General features: G+C 53.8%; 3 protein-coding genes across 3 annotated transcripts, besides 2 other annotated features; all 3 read right to left on the reverse strand.

Moving 5' to 3' along the window:
* Positions 1-29: 29 nt before the first annotated feature.
* Positions 30-220: a sequence feature (Protein overlapping with rRNA (K441DRAFT_599270, OCK86534.1) was converted to a misc_feature.).
* A 54-nt stretch (positions 221-274) lies between these two features.
* Positions 275-314: a sequence feature (Protein overlapping with rRNA (K441DRAFT_599270, OCK86534.1) was converted to a misc_feature.).
* Positions 315-4,590: 4,276 nt separating this feature from the next.
* K441DRAFT_672242 (uncharacterized protein) lies at positions 4,591-4,810 on the reverse strand (the record flags this gene model as incomplete). Its single annotated transcript, XM_067650532.1, has 1 exon — positions 4,591-4,810. A coding segment is annotated over one exon (179 nt), but the record flags the coding sequence as incomplete, so codon positions are not given.
* Positions 4,811-5,986: 1,176 nt separating this feature from the next.
* On the reverse strand, positions 5,987-6,859 carry K441DRAFT_715440 (uncharacterized protein). The gene is made up of 2 exons (XM_067653971.1): positions 6,699-6,859; positions 5,987-6,651 (listed from the first exon to the last, which is right to left on the reverse strand). The coding sequence occupies exon 2, from the start codon at positions 6,372-6,374 to the stop codon at positions 6,048-6,050; it is 327 nt and encodes a 108-aa protein (XP_067496032.1). The 5' UTR covers positions 6,375-6,651; positions 6,699-6,859; the 3' UTR covers positions 5,987-6,047.
* On the reverse strand, positions 6,525-6,958 carry K441DRAFT_624516 (FabD/lysophospholipase-like protein; the record flags this gene model as incomplete). The annotated part of the gene is made up of 2 exons (XM_067646079.1): positions 6,699-6,958; positions 6,525-6,651 (listed from the first exon to the last, which is right to left on the reverse strand). Exons 1-2 carry the CDS (start codon positions 6,857-6,859, stop codon positions 6,525-6,527), a joined length of 288 nt encoding a protein of 95 aa, XP_067496033.1. The 5' UTR covers positions 6,860-6,958.
* Positions 6,959-16,334: the final 9,376 nt, after the last annotated feature.

The raw sequence follows: 16,334 nt of genomic DNA on the forward strand, positions 1-16,334 counted from the left end.
GGTCGTCCGGCGTACGCTTAACAACCAACTTAGAACTGGTACGGACAAGGGGAATCTGACTGTCTAATTAAAACATAGCATTGCGATGGCCAGAAAGTGGTGTTGACGCAATGTGATTTCTGCCCAGTGCTCTGAATGTCAAAGTGAAGAAATTCAACCAAGCGCGGGTAAACGGCGGGAGTAACTATGACTCTCTTAAGGTAGCCAAATGCCTCGTCATCTAATTAGTGACGCGCATGAATGGATTAACGAGATTCCCACTGTCCCTATCTACTATCTAGCGAAACCACAGCCAAGGGAACGGGCTTGGTGTTACGGCTCGTACAAATGCCTCTGAACCGAAGCTTGTAGAATGCTGTATTACGAAGATACTAAGCTAAGGAGAAGGGAAAAAGGGGTCGCCAGGACCGATGTAAACAAATATGTAGGGTGAGCCGCCAAGGCGCTAGCTCCAGGCGAGCCAATCGCGGGTCGGCAGAATATGGCAGAATTTGGCAGGTAACGTGCGATAGCGCCGTTACATCCGGTGTCGAATCCGTGGGCCATTCTGTATAATTTAGATGCTAAGACACTTCGTATAACCCGCTTGCATTTAATAGATGACCAGTGGAGGATATTAGCCTTATTGTCTTTGTCCACGAGTGTAATAACAAAGCCAATTTGGGATGAGAGGTCGTAGTTGTTGGCGAAGGACGAGTCCGTGAATATCATTAGTTTAAGAGTACTTGTATCAAGTCGTACGAAGCGGAGTCCTCGGGAGGGATTATCGATTTGCCATTGTAGCCGCTTATTAAGCTGTTTCGCGTGTTCCTCCTTTGGATTAACGATTTGTGCTGCAAATGAGAGATCAAAAGTAGCTTCTGGTTGGCAGACTGTGGCGATGTAGGCTCCTCTTGCTCTCTGAGCAACGTACTGGTCCTTTGGTGTGACTGCCTTACGGACTTCCCCTCTGGAGCTAGTTAGGTCTATAGCCTTTATAGTGACCAGCTTTAGGTTCTGGCATTGATGTTCCTGGGTAAGGGCTATTGAGTCTTTCTCTTGCTTAATGTAGCCTCCATTGAACTTAATTGGGGTATTTAGCGTAAGCTTCTCTCTCTCTTTTGCTAGGAACTTTGCCTCCTGAAGTCTGACTTCTTCAGCCTCCGCAAAGGTTTCATTAGCAAGGAACAGTGTGTCGTCGGTCTGCAATCCTACAATTCCGAAGCCGTTATTGGTTGTATATAACAGGCAGGGGTCGTACGTTGACTGGTTCATCCGTAGCTTGTTGAGGTGGTGACGGTGGTATGTATTAAACCAATGGTTACCGGCTTCCGGGACACCATATAGTGGTTTGATGACTCTCAGAATTGATCTATCTTTTAGTCCGAGTTCTGGTGGCGGGCGTACGAAGAAGTCTCTGTTTAGGTGGGTACTAGACTGTACGTAAGCTTGTGAGATATCGCGCAGTTATAAAGAAGTTGGTCTTCTTTCATTTCCCTGTAGGGTTGCCGTAAGTGCTAGGATAATTCTCTGGCTGACACGTTGAATGGTTGGTGACTGTGTCAGAACTAGATCTTTACCATGGTCGTTGTAGGCTTGTACGACCAGTCTAGACTTCTCGAAGGCCTTGTCTGTTCCGGCGTTCTTAATCTCGTCAACGAACCGGGAGTTGAAGATTCTGACCGGACAGGATCCGGACAGTAACTCTTGGCAGTAACTTTACTGTCCGAATCTTCTGCCAAGTTTCATTCTGCCGGTGCAAAATTAGTGGCTTAGAGCTTATTTATTAGAGTTATAGCTTAATTTAGCACGGCTTACCCCCAGAGGCGCCTCCCCCTGCGCCTCTACGCCTCTACGCCTCCGCGCCTTTACGCCTCTGCACCTTTATATCTCTACGTATGTCTCTACACCTCTCTACCTGACACCCCATAAGACATGCAAAGGGACGCATAAAGAGACGCATAAAGAGACGCAAGGAGACACGGGCAGAGACACGAACAGGGACACGAGTAGACGCATGAGCAGAGCTACAAGCAGAGCTACAAGCAGAGCCACGAGCAGAGACATAAGTGGAGCCATAAGCAGAGCTACAAGTAGAGACGTAGAGAGGTATAGAGGTATAGAGGTATAAGGCGTAGAGGTAGAAATGGGTATCTGGAAAGGGAATATTAAAGCTTAGCCTTAATTTACCCCTATAGATCAACTAAGCACTATTTATCTAGATCCACTTCCCATCCCCACCAACCCACCTTCCTATCTAGGCTGCTCCCTTTGCTTCTCCCTTTGCCCCCTCTGCTCCTCTGCTTGTGGCCCTGCTCGTGGCCCTGCTCGTAGCTATACTCGTGGCTCTACTCATGGCTCTACTTGTGGCTCTGCTTGTGGCTCTGCTTATAGCTCTGCTTGTGGCTCTGCTTATGGCTCTGCTTATGGCTCTGCTCGTACCTCTCTCTACTCGCGTCTCTGCCTATGCCTTACCCGTGCCTCTCTTACAAAGGGAGACGCGTGGCGAGAGACGCATAGAAAGAGACGCGTAGAGAGAAACGCGTAGAAAGAGACGCGTAAGGAGAGACGCGTAAGGGGAGAGAGGCGCCTCCTCCTGCGCCTCTACACCTCTACACCTCTACGCCTCTGCACCTTATATCTCTACGTCTGTCTCTACACCTCTCTGCCCAACCCCCCATAAGACGTGCAAAGAGACGCATAAGGAGACGCAAGGAGACACGGGTAGAGACACGGGCAGAGACATAAGTAGACGCACGAGCAGAGCCACAAGCAGAGCCATGGGCAGAGCCACAGGCAGAGCCACAGGCAGAGCNACAAGCAGAGCCACAAGCAGAGCCACGAGCAGAGACACGAGTGGAAGCACGAGCGGAGACACGAGTGGAGCCACGAGCAGAGCCACAAGCAGAGACGTAGAGAAGTGTAGAGGTATAGAGGTGCGAGGTGTAGAGGTAGAAAGGGGTGTCTAGAAAGGGAATATCAAAGCTCAGCCTTATTTACCCCGTAGATCAACTAATTAAGCACTGTTTATCTTAACCTACCTCCCATCCCTACCGACCCACCTTCCTATATAGGCTGCCCCCTTTACTTCTCCCTTGCCCCCCTCCTCCTCTCTCTGCTCGTGGCCCCTGCTCATGGCCCTGCTCGTGGCTCTGCTCGTGGCTCTGCTTGTAGCTCTGCTCGTGGCTCTGCTTGTAGCTCTGCTCGTTGGCTCTCTGCTTGTGGCTCTGCTTGTGGCTCTGCTTGTGGCTCTGCTTGTGGCTCTGCTTGTGGCTTTGCTCGTACCTCTGCTCGCGTCTCTGCCCGTGCCTTACCCGTACCTCTCTTACAAAGGGAGACGCGTAGAGAGACACGTAGAAGGAGACGCGTAGAGAGACGCGTAGAGAGACGTGTAGAGAGACGCGTAGAAGGAGACGCGTAAGGGGAGATATGTACAGCACAAGAAAGAGTAAAAATAGATGACGGGAAGGCTAAAATAGGCCCTGAGTAGTGTCTTAGCTTCCTTTACCGCCTGCTGAGCCGCCGTCGATCAAAAGATTCGGACAGTAAAGTTACTGCCAAGAGTTACTGTCCGGATCCTGTCCGGATTCTGACTCCTTCCGGGACGTCTGCTGTATCGATGAGCTTGAAGACACCTTTCTTAAGTAAACCGTTTATCTCCTTGCGTCGAGACTCTGTGAATGACGGTGAGGTACACTCAAAGGTTGTAGTATTAGGTTTCGTCAGGCTGTCGTTGATGAATATTAATACATCTGCGATGTTTTGCTGGGACTTTGTCGGCGATCGTCGTGTCCGTTTCGATCTTCGGGGGGGTGCACTAGCTGCCGGTTCCTTGGTTGGTTCCTTAGTCGGTTCCTCGGTCGGTTCCTCAGTCGGTTCCTCAGTCGGTTCTTCGTCTGGTTCCTCGTTGGGTTCTTCTGGTTCGGGTTGTAGGTATGGCTTCACTGCTGTGGTCCTGAAATCGGTAGGTCTACTGGGGAGCTGTACCTTGCATGTTTCTCCGACGATTCCGAGCAATTTGAATGGGCCAGTCCATCTGCCGCTCTGTCCAGTATTACCTTCTCGCCATACGAGTACATCTGAGTTAAGGGGGAGGTTGTGGATTGTGGTGACAGATGGACCGTTTCGTTGGTTCAGTGCATCGTCAACTTGCTTCTTTGCCCTGACCCTTGCGATCTCCTCCATTGCCTTCTTTATAGCTGCCGCTCGCTGTGTAATAGAGGGTGCTGGTGGGTCGAGTTCGCTTATTCGAGGGTAGGCACTAAAGACAAGTAGTGTTGGGACTAAGCCGTCTGGGCCAGCTGTATCATTGGCGGCTTTTACTGCCATTTGCAGAGCCAATTCCTTGGTTATTCCTGGGTCCTGTAGCTCCTCCATAATTATCTGGTATGCTCGGCGTAGGGTTGGATAAGCTCTTTCTACCATTCCAATAGACCAGTGAGCTTCTACTGGGACACTCTTGGTTGATATGGCCATTGCCGTAGCGTGTTGTCGGAACTCCTTACTCACGAAGTTCTTCCCGGCATCGTGGGTGATGTAGTCAGGTGGTCCGATATAGGTGTCAATCCAGCATAATCGTAGAATATCCCAGGTATGCTTTGCGGAGATGTTGCGTAGCCGTCTCGCGGCTTGAAATCTGGTAGCTTCATCGATTATATGGAGGAGAGGGTTTCCATTGATGTACATGATATCGATAAAAATAGAATGGTTGAAATCGGCATCTTGGTCTTCTCGTAATGTGAACTTAAACCGTCCGGGGGATTTGCCGTGTTTCTGGCAGTGGGAACAGTACTTGGTGAGATAGTCGATAACCTGCTTGTCGATGTCATCGTGGCCAGAGCGTTCTAATACCTTGTGTAGCTTGTCTGCCGATGGATGTCCGAAGCGGCGGTGGAGTCGGCGGAGTTCAGTGGTGGTCAGGTAGCAAGGGTTTTGGTCGAATGAGTGAGTTATAAATGACTGTAGTGACTCTTCCTATAATAGGAAGGGGTGACCGAATCGGCGAACCACTGGCACCGATTTCGTTGGGGTGACTAGGGCGTTCTTGAGGTTATTGTAATAGACCTTTAGTATATCCATATCTGCAAGACACAGTAAGAAAGGTGTGTCAGCCTTTACGATGTGAAACTCAACGTTGCCGACTGGTGTATTGACTATAACGGAGCCAATAGATGAGGTAGAGCCGATGCCAAATTGGACGTTGATAGCGCCGGCCTTTGAGGTATCAATAACGGTATTGTGGGTCTTCTTATATGCGAGGTATTGTCCGTAACCTGCTGTTGATTTCTTTAAGGCTCCTGTGTCGATCATTACTCTATAGAACTCGTCGGAGGTATATCGGCTGGTAGTAACGTAGGAAAACGGGTCTGAGTCATCGTTGTGGCAGGCAGTTGGGTTAGTGCCGGTGATCCCATGGGTGAAAGATCGATCCGCTAAGTCGGTCACAGTATTGATGGCTCCTCCGTACTGTATTGTTCCAAAAGAGGTAAGAAACAGTTCGGTCTGTTCCTGAGCCGGAGATACTGGTGGTGACTCAATATCAATCATAAGAGCTTCCATTGCCTCATCAATAGATTCCGAGTCAAGTTTATCACCGTAATCTGTTCCCTCGTACTTAGTAATATATTGCTTGGCGTGCCTGTCGAAGCGGCGGTTGAATCTGTCCTTGAACTTCTTCCTTGATTCGTCGCGTTCTTCTCTTGAGTGTTTGGATAACCAGCAACCTTCCTTGTGGCAGACGAAGCAGCGCTTCTTAGTTGGTGTATACCGGTTAGGTGGTCTATTGTACGGTCGGGATGGTGGCTGGGGGTACTGCTTGTGATAACGGCGGTCAGTAAAGAAAGCCTGGGGGTTCTCGCTGTTTGACTTTTCGAAAGTTGTAATGGAAGATCGTAGGTCATTAATTAAGCCAGTTAGGCTATCGGAAGGTTTAAAGCAGGCATATTGACAAGCTGGTAACTCCTAGCAAGCGTTGATAAGTTTGTTATGGAGGAACTTGTCAGTGCGTAAATCTAAGTCGAGACCATGCTGGAGGTGTTTTAGTTCTTTGATGAGCAATTGCAGGCAGTCTAGGGTTGGTTTGCCGGTGTTCTCGCCTTACTCATTACAGACCTTAAGGTTATTGAGTTCCACTGCCCTAGTATACCGCGTCTGTACTCGGGTCCTTCAAAGTAGTGACGTGTTGCGTCACAGATTTGGTTGAATGAAAGGGTCATAGTGACGTTTTTGAGGTTGGTGTAGTAATGGTCAAGTGCTAAGCCGCGTAACATTGTAGGGTAGGCTTTGACCTTGGCTTCTTGGGGCACATCAGCTCTGCTACAGAGGTCATAGAAGATGGTAAATTTGAAGTCGAAGTTGTCATCTTCTCCACTGTACTTGTTGTCTTCCGTGTACATCTTCGCGAGGTTTGTTAACTCTTTGCCGAAACCCTGGCACACTTTGCACTTTGCATTCGGAGCGTCCTTTAACAGCACATTTTCTGCCAGGCCTTGTCTCGTAACAATCTCTTTAATTGCGCGCTCTAGCTCATCCGAATCAAATCGTCCTTAAACCCGGCCCTTGATCGTCACACGGTGTCTCTGCTTCTGGAAGATCCTGTCTGACAGCGAGACATATGCGTCAATGCACTCATCAACCGCCATCCGAAGCCGACCGAGCATAATCGCTATCAGCCTGCGCTTCTTGTCAGCCTAGAATCTAGCAAAGTAAGTAATACTGACCCGTCAGTGCTGGTGCCTCCAATTATGTCGAAGTAGTCGCAAGGCTTCGGCGGAGATTCTGGGTCGATGGTGTCCATAAGTTGCTTCAAGATCTGAAGCGTCGATAGGTCACGGACGCCGCCGCCATCGAGGGCGAGCAGGCGGAAGTCGTGCTCAGGCATAGCTGAAGGGATGAGCAGGAAGGCTTAGTGAAGCGACTAGATTTAATGAGAAACGTGCAACTGTACATGCATGGTTCCACGAGGCTGCGGAACCGCTCTTATAATATAGAAAGTGTCGTGGTCCATCTTCAGCTCGACGAGGCTAAGAATGCAGGTGCTGGACCTGCTGTTGCCAAGTCCAAGTGCCCCCTAGCAGAGAAGCCATTCGGCCCTATGAGTGGGAGCACGTTGCTTCACTTCAATGGGGTGACCCGAAGGTGAGCTCGGCGTGCGGGAGTTAGGACAGTGGCCACAAGGCGGGGCTCTAATTGCCAAGGAAGTAGAAGCCATGGGAGGAAGCCTCTATAATCTTAACAGCTATATAGTTGAGTCCTAAATTGGCAATAAACAGGGCGAACATGTACAGGGACTACCGATCATGCCCCTTGCACAAAAGCAGAGGTGCACTCAGTTTTCTCTTAATTTAAACAATGTAGTATGGGGATCTGGAAAGGGGATGATATTAGGCTAACTACGTGGCCAGTAGCCACGGCTATATGCGAGCCGTAGTGGCTGGTTAGAAGGTAAAGCCACAGTGTGGCTGTGGCTATACTGCACCGCCCCCTAGGCAGTATAGCGAGCACTATAGCTGTATAAAACTAATAACAAAAGGAACGCCTGGGATTCGAACTGTGAACCTCTAGGTAGGTTGTGAATGGTCCCGGAAACCGGCAGGGCTGTTATAGATGGCAAAAAGTTTGGGCACCGGTTGGTCCTTCTTCACTATGTTTCCTTGATGTCGTTCAGGTGCTTCCGGTGGTGCGCACCGTCCTTTCTTTATACAATAACCACCCCACCGCTATTCAAATAGATACCACATCTCTAGTGAGCGAGTCCTGCAAGGCTAAATTTAAGGTCAAAATTATCTCGCAAAACTCCTTGAGCATGTGGTCCACAGTATCCTCTTCATGAATTCGCCTACTCGCGGTAACAACAACCCGTAGGTGAAGTCCATCGGGCTCAGGGATCCCGATTATATCCACGTTATGCATCGGTGCTTCATCTAGAATTCTCCTGTTCAGAGTAGCATCGCCATCTCTGAATTTGAGAGTTCGGGGATCTTGTGTTAAACCCTCCAACCGAATCCGCTGATCTTGGACTTGACTTTCAGGTTGTATTTCGAAGTTCTGGTATATGCTGCAACAACCGTAATTTGTAGTCGCTTCTGGCCAGTCTGTGCAGTTTTCCTTGATGTCCTCGAATCCAAGCGTCTCAAAAGGTAAGCTGTTGATATACTGATCTTGCACCTTGTGGAGTAGTTCTCTCAGGTTAGTGTCCCTATCTATGCGAATACGCACAGGCACAATATTAGTGCAAGGACCGACGATATGTTGGCAACTGGTTGGCAAGCACTGCCGTCCAGATACGAGTCGGCTAAAGAGGACGTCTCTCGATCCGGTCATTTTTGCAAGCATTAGAGTGCAGGCAGTGGTAAACACTGTTGCCTGTGTAATGCCGTCTGCATTCGCTGGGAAAGAAGGCTTGATGACCTTCTCCACAAACCAGGCACCCTCAGGTCCGGGTTGTTGACGAGCACTACTGCCACTCTTTATGACTGTCATCGAGGAATGCTGCAGGACAGAGCGCCAGAAATTGTAACCGTCTTTGCGGCTGTTGGTCATATGCTGAACATACCGAGCAAATTTGGGCGGCGTTGGAAGGCGGTTGCTGTTGTACAGAGCATGAAGGGAGTTCACAATATGCTCGAAACTCAAGCCGTCGTACAGGGCATGAGATATTCGAAGTACTACTCGCACCGACGATCCCCGCCTCTTCAGTATAGCAATGCGTAGAAACGATTGTCCTAAGCGGAGAGGGTGTTGTAAATCCTCATCTTTTAATGCAGAGGTTGCAGCGGTGACATCTTCCTCGATTTCGACGACCTGAATAGGTACTTCAAGATGTTCTAGGACCACTTGATAGAAACTGCCTGAAGCTAGAAGAAACACAGTCCTGAAGATGTCGAAAAGCTGAACAAGAGACCCACAGGCCCAAGACAGCCTGGCACAGTCCGAGTCGGGTGGGAAATCTAAAAAGAAGAGCGATGGAGTGCGTGGGTGTCCCGTCGCTGGATTACGGAGGAAGTGTTTCTGTATCCACGTAGCAGGATAGACATCCAGAATTCTGGCTGGTTGCTGCCCAAGTTGCGTGGATATTTCGGGACTGATAAATTGCTGCGGATCTTCGAAAGGGAGCAGCTGGAAAGGGGCGCTGTCCTCTGTCGGCAAGACTCCATTGCCTGCTGCATGGCCCTGAAATTTATCAGACGAAATCTTGCTTGCGAGATCCACGGGCATCGGCTGGTCAAAGACGTCTTTGACCGACACGCGGACAAGCAACCGGCGGCTGATGCGGGCTGCGAGTTTGGTTGCCAAGAGCGAGTGCCCGCCGAGATCGAAGAAGTTGTCGGTGATGCCGACTTTGATACCGAGCACATCGGCGAACTCCTCGCATAGAACTGCTTCTACTTCGTTGCGAGGACCCACATGTTCAGACACCATCTCGGCTTTCGAGACAACCTTGGCCCTTCGCGCAAGCTCCCGCCGGTCAACCTTGCCGTTGGCATTCATGGGCATCTGGTCCAGCACCACGATCCGCGCTGGGACCATGTAAGACGGCAGCAGGGCCTGTAGCCGCTCACGCATCTGCGCTTCGACCCGGTGGCTCTGTAGGCGCTGCAGCGGCCGGTTCGCGAGGGAATCTAACGCTCGGCCCTGATCGTTAGTCGGGAACTGGATCATAACACGGGCTCCTTCTTGGGCGGGCTGGTAATGGTGGAAGACGGCGTCGAGTGCGCCATTCTGGGATCTCTGCCGCGCCCAGCTGAGCTCCACATGTAAGCCTGCCTCCTCAGCGAGCTGTACGAGGTCAGTTGCGGATAGCGACGCGCAACGTTCGGCGCTGGAGCGGGTGGCCGCGACCCAGGCTGGCCCGTCTAGCGAGTCTTCTACGTCGTTATCGTCTAGAGATGCGANAAGNTGGCGCTCTAAATTCGTCTTGCTGTAAGGGATATTGCNGACGGCNATGGCCGTGGCGTTTNGNGAGCTCCGTAGAAGGCGAAGAAGAGCGCGACGGTCCATCTTGGACGCTCCAAAGTCGACCCAGGCNTCCCGGTCGATCGTAAACACAGGCTGTGCTTGCTCCTCTGGACGACGCAAATGTACAACGGCTGCATACCGGTACGAGCTGAGCTCGTTGGTAGCCCTCATCCGTTTTGGCAGAATCTCTACATGCTTGACTTGATCCGGCAGCCGGCTTGCTAGCCCGGTGAAGAAGGCCGGGTCGACGAGCAGCTCCTCTTCGCGTTCTTCCAGTTCTGCCATCTTCCGGCGAATATTATCCTTGTTCGCCTTCTCCCTTAGCACGTAAAGAGCCCGCGCCGCGAGAAAGTCCCTATTGATAGCGTGGGATCGTATGTCGCCAAAAACCAGACGTTTGACGCCCGGCATCTGAGTGAGGATGTCCACGACCTCGATCAGATACTCCGGCGTGGGGAAGTACTGAGCCACGGAATTGACCACTACAACGTCCGGGCGGAGTTCTTTCAGCCGGGCCGCATCTGTCGCTGTACCGATCTGTACGTCAGCCTTACCCGCCAGAGCTGGGACGGTCTTAATCTTGCTGTTAACAAACGTGGCCGCTGACGTCGAAGGTTCGAGGCCGACGTAGCTTTGCAGCCCGTCGCCTAGATTGAACAAGACCATACCGGTACCGGTACCTATCTCGAAGACATGGCCGGCCGGCCGGCCATCAAGAAGTGTCCGTATGGTGTCGTCGAGCCACTCCTGCATCTCGGCCTTGTCAATCGCACTGCCGTCGTACATGGACGTCCAGCCCATGAAGTCACTACCAATAGCAGAACCACCGATATCCTCGATCTCCGCATAGGTGGTAGTCTCGAAGTGGTCACCCCAGCCTTCAACCTGGTTGGCGGCCTCGTCCTGCTCGATGGACTCGTCGCCCCGGACCACGACGAAACCAACCATTTCCGTCTCCTGGCCCTCTTGATTCCGGACGACAACAGCTGCATCACGAACTGCGCTGTGGTCGAGCATGGCATGCTCCACTTCGGCTGGCTCGATACGGTGGCCTCGGATCTTGATTTGCTGATCCATGCGCCCAAAAAATTCCAGCTGGCCGTCCGTCCGTCGGTANCGCACGCGGTCGCCCGTTCGGTACGCCCTGACNAGCCGGCCGTCGATGGTGACCTGNATNAACCGGTCGCGATCCAATTCCGCGTCAGTATACCCTCGAGCAAGTCCGTCTCCTGTGACAACGAGCTCTCCCATCACCCCGACAGAGANGAGCTGCTGCTGCGAATCCATAACGTAGGCTCCCGAATTGCTAATTGCCATCCCNATAGGAACGCCATTCACAAACAACTCCTGCTCGGTGATGTTATGGATAGTACTGATAACTGTGTTCTCGGTGGGACCATACGCGTTGTAAACGCCTCCTGGGACAAGCGCTTGTACTTCAACTGCATCACGACTATCGAGTCGAGCTCCACCTATGATGATTACGTCTAGAGCCCCAAGCATGCTAGGCACACTGTTCAAACATTGTTTGAGCAATCCGGGAGAAAGCACAGCCGTACAGACATTTTGTCGCACAAACACAGCCTCGAGAGCGTAGCTATCCAAGATGGTAGAATAATCAATACAGACTAGCGCGCCTCCGTTCAAGAGCGCGCCGTAAATCTCCAACATTGAGGCATCGAAGGCAATGTTCAACAAATGTGCGACACGAGGTGCTCGTGGGAGCTTAGAGACAACATTGCTCTCTTTGGCAAGCCGCATAATGCTCCGGTGCTCGATCATGACGCCCTTGGGCCTGCCCGTCGACCCGGACGTGAAGATAACGTAAGCAAGGCTCGTCGCCGAAGGTTGTGCGGCCGCGTCTGTAGGATCTCCTACGCCTTGATGGCCCAGCGTGTTACCGATGGACACTAGCTCCACATCTGGAAGCCGAATAGCTGGCGCGGCCATATCAGGGCCGAGCAGGACCAGCTTATGTCCTTCAACCGCCGAAAGGATCGCTTCGGTATGGGCAGCGGGGACATTGACGTCCAGCGGTAGGTACGCCAGGTTCGCCTTGAGGATGCCGAGGAAGGCGACAATCGTCTGGCACGACCGCGGCGCTAGTACGCCCACCAGCGTCTCGGCCGCCATGTGCCGCCGGCGCAGCCAGCCAGCGAGCTCGTCAGACTGCCGGTCCAGCTGAGCGTAGGTCAGCTGCGAGGACGAGTCCGTGACAGCCGTCGCGTCCGGATAGGCAGCCACCTGCTCGCGGAAGATGTCGACCACGCTCGACTCGCGGGGGTACTCGGTTCTCTCGATTTCCAGCAGGCCCATGCTGCGAAGGTCCGCGAGCCCGTCGGTAAGCGGCAGGACCGCGATCGGCGTCTGAGGCTGCTCAAGGCCCCGGCGTAGGATCTCTTGGAAGACGGCGACCATGCCGCGGATGGTCTCGGGCTTGAACAGATCTGCTGCGAACAACACGCTGCCGCTCAGCTTTCCTGCCTGCTGGAAGAGATGGAACTCTACATCAAGCCTAGTCGACACAGGCGTTGCGATAGGTTCTCCTATTAGGCCCTTGAGCTCGATCCTTCCGAGGTCCTGTTGCGAGTGGAGGGCAAACATAAGCTGCACCAGTGGGTTTCGCGATGTGTCCCGTGAGCCGGGCAGGAGGGCTGACACAATGCGTTCGAAGGGGACATCTTGGTTCGCGAACGCCGCTGTCGCTGTTAACCGGACCTGCTGCACCAGTCCGTTGAATGTGTCGTCGTCTCCGACTGTGATCCTCATGCACTGGGTATTGACGAAGAAGCCGATCATGCTCTCCAGCTCGGGTCGGTTGCGGTTGGCAATCGGCGTGCCGACGGTAGCGTCTTCGGCGCCCGTAAGGCGGTAGTGGACTGCACGGAACGTCGCGAGCAGCACAGCGAAAGTGGTTGTCTGATGAGCTCGGCAGAAGGCCCGGAGGCGCTCGTACACCGGGCCCTCGATGGTGAGCTGGACTGTGCCGGCCTTGCCAGATAATACGGCTGGCCGAGGTAGGTCGGTCAGAAGCTCGGCCGGAGCGCTGTCCGCCAGCTGCGTGGTCCAGTACTCGAGCTGCCGCTGGTGCTCGGCCACCTGCTCTGGCTGCTTCTGCCACGTGGAAAAGTCGCGGTACTGGATTGGGAGCGGGCTTACCTGCGCCAAGGGGTCTTGGCCCTGGAGCGCGGCGGCATAGAACTGCTTCAGCTCCTGGCGCAAGATGTCGACGGACCAGCCGTCTGAGATAATGTGGTGTATGACGAAGGAGAGGATATGGTCGTCTTTGTCCAAGCGGAGCAGCGACACCCTCCACCCTGGCTCGGATGCTAGATCGAACGGGATTGTCTGCTCCTCCTGTAATGCCTGAGTATAGTTGCCATAGTGGTCGGCTGTTACGTCGATGATTCTAAGCCCCTTTAGGTGGCCTGGTTGAATGACTTGCATACCCACGCCGTCGTGCTCCTCGAACGTCGTCCGCAGGGGCTCGTGGCGCTGCTCCAGCGCATGCAGTGCGGTAGTGAGCGCGTCGATCTGGAGCGGCCCGCGCATGCGCACAGCAAACGGCATGAGGTACCACGTCGTACTGAGGTCGAGCTGGTCCAGGAACCACAGGCGGCCCTGGGCAAATGACTGCTCCACAGGCCCAGAGTACGCCGTCCGAGGAATCGGACTGTGCATGGTCGAGCCTCGCCGGATCGTAGCTGCGAGATCGACGAGGACGGGGTGGTCGAAGACGTCTTTGACGGACACTCGGGCATCCAGCCCGCGGCTGATGCGGGCTGCGAGCTTGGTTGCCATGAGCGAGTGCCCGCCGAGATCGAAGAAATTGTCGGAAATGCCGACCTCGACGCCGAGAACATCGGCGAACTCCTCGCACAGCGCCGCCTCCGTCTCGTTACGGGGAGCAACGCGTACAGAAGGGAGGGACGGCGCCTCGCTTCTCTGTACACTATAGGCCCTTCGCGCAAGCTCTTTCCGGTCGACCTTGCCATTGGCATTCACAGGCATCTGGTCCAGCACCACGATGCGTGTTGGGACCATGTAGGGCGGAAGCAGGGTCTGTAGCCACCGGCGGATCTCCTTCTCTGTCTGTGCCGCGAATTGCTCTTCCCGGCTTTCAAGATGCTTGGTAGCATCATCGCCGGCCGAATGCTCCTCAATGGAGTCATCTTCCTGGGCTACAACGAAACCAACCATTTCCGGCTCTTGACCCTCCGGCCGCCGAACGGCGACCGCCGCGTCGCGGACAGCGCCGTGACTGAGCATGGCATGCTCCACCTCGACCGGCTCGATGCGGTGGCCTCGAATCTTGATCTGCTGGTCCATACGCCCAAAGAACTCGATCTGGCCGTCCCTTGGCCGGTACCGCACGCGATCACCCGTCCGGTACACCCTCACGCGCTGGCCGTCGACGATTACCTGGACGAAGCGATCCACATCCAGCGCCGGATCGGTGTACCCTCGCGCGAGTCCGTCGCCCGTGACGACAAGCTCGCCCACTACGCCGACCGGGACGAGCTGCTGGTGCGGGTCCATGATGTAGGCTGCGGAGTTGCTGATACTCCGGCCGATTGGAACGCCATTCACGAACGACTCGCTCTCGCCAACTTCGTAAATAGTACTAATGACTGCATTCTCAGTGGGACCATAAGCGTTATAAACGCTACCCTGGACGATCGCATGCGCTTGTAGTGCATCACGTCTGTCAAACCGATCTCCAAGGGCAAAGAGCACATCTAGATCCTCAAAGATAGTGGGCATATTGGCCAAACACTCTTTAAGTAACGCTGGAGGAAGCAAAGCCGCACGAATTTGATGCCGCTTAAACACAGCCTCGAGAGCTTTGCTGTCCAGGATGGTCAAATAATCGATACAGACTAGCATTCCCCCGTTGAGAAGCGTTGCATAGATTTCCCATGCCGAGTTGTCAAAGACAAGGTTCGTTAAATGTGCGACGTGAGGTGCTCGTGGGAGCTTGGAGACAACATTGCTCTCTTTGACAAGCCGCACAATACTCCGGTGCTCGATCATGATGCCCTTGGGCCTGCCCGTCGACCCGGACGTGAAGAGAACATATGCAAGGCTCGTCGCCGAGGGTCCCATGCTGCCGTCTGTAGCATCATCAGGGCCAGAGTGGCCCAGCGTCTCGCCGATCCGCACCAGTTCGACATCTGCCAGCTGGACGTCCGGGACAAGCACGTCTTGCCCGAGTAAGACCAGTTTGTACCCTGCTACAGACGACAGGATCGCCTCGATACGGGCCGCCGGAACGTTGACATCGAGCGGTAGGTACGCTAGATTCGCCTTGAGGATGCCGAGGAAGGCGACAATCGTCTGGCACGACCGCGGCGCCAGCACGCCCACCAGCGTCTCGGCCGCCATGTGCCGCCGGCGCAGCCAGCCAGCGAGCTCGTCAGACTGCCGGTCTAGCTGAGCGTAGGTCAGCTGCGAGGACGAGTCCGTGACAGCCGCTGCATCCGGACAGGCAGCCACCTGCTCGCGGAAGATGTCGACCACGCTCGACTCGCGGGGGTATTCGGTTCTCTCGGTTTCCAGCAGGCCCATGCTACGAAGTTCTGCGAACCCGTTGGTGAGTGGCAGGACCGCGATCGGCGTCTGAGGCTGCTCGAGGCTCTGGCGAAGAACCTCCTGGAAGACAGAGACCATGCCGTTTATAGTCTCGGACTCGAACAGATCTGCTGCGAATAACACGATGCCGCCCAACCTCTCTTCTTCCTGGAAGGCATGAAACTCTACATCAAGGCGAGTGGATACAGCTCTCGAGATAGGCTCGCTTACTAGGCCTTCTAGTTGGATCCTGCCGACGTCCTGCTGGGAATGGAGAGCAAACATAAGCTGCACCAGTGGGTTTCGCGATGTGTCTCGTGAGCCTGGTAAAAGTGCTGACACGATACGCTCGAACGGAACATCTTGGTTTGCAAATGCGGCCGTCGTTGTGGACCGGACCTGGCGTACCAATGTTTCAAATGTATCGTTATCTTCTACGGCGATCCTCATGCACTGGGTGTTGACGAAGAATCCAATTATACTTTCTAGCTCGGGCCGGTTGCGGTTGGCAATAGGCGTGCCGATGGTAGCGTCTTCGGCGCCCGTGAGGCGGTAGTGTGTTGCTCGGAAAGCTGCAAGCAGCACCGCGAAGGCGGTTGTCTGATAAGCTCGGCAGAAGGCCCGGAGGCGCTCGTACACCGGGCCCTCGATGGTGAGCTGGACTGCACCGGCCTTGCCAGACAGCACGGCTGGCCGAGGTAGGTCGGTCAGAAGCTCGGCCGGAGCGCTGTCCGCCAGCTGCTTGGTCCAGTACTCGAGCTGCCGCTGGTGCTCGGCCACCTGCTCTGGCTGCTTCTGCCACGCGGAAAAGTCGCGGTACTGGATTG

The sequence above is a fragment of the Cenococcum geophilum genome (genome assembly GCF_001692895.1).
Source record: "Cenococcum geophilum 1.58 unplaced genomic scaffold K441scaffold_145, whole genome shotgun sequence".
In the NCBI taxonomy this organism is placed as follows: domain Eukaryota; kingdom Fungi; phylum Ascomycota; class Dothideomycetes; order Gloniales; family Gloniaceae; genus Cenococcum; species Cenococcum geophilum.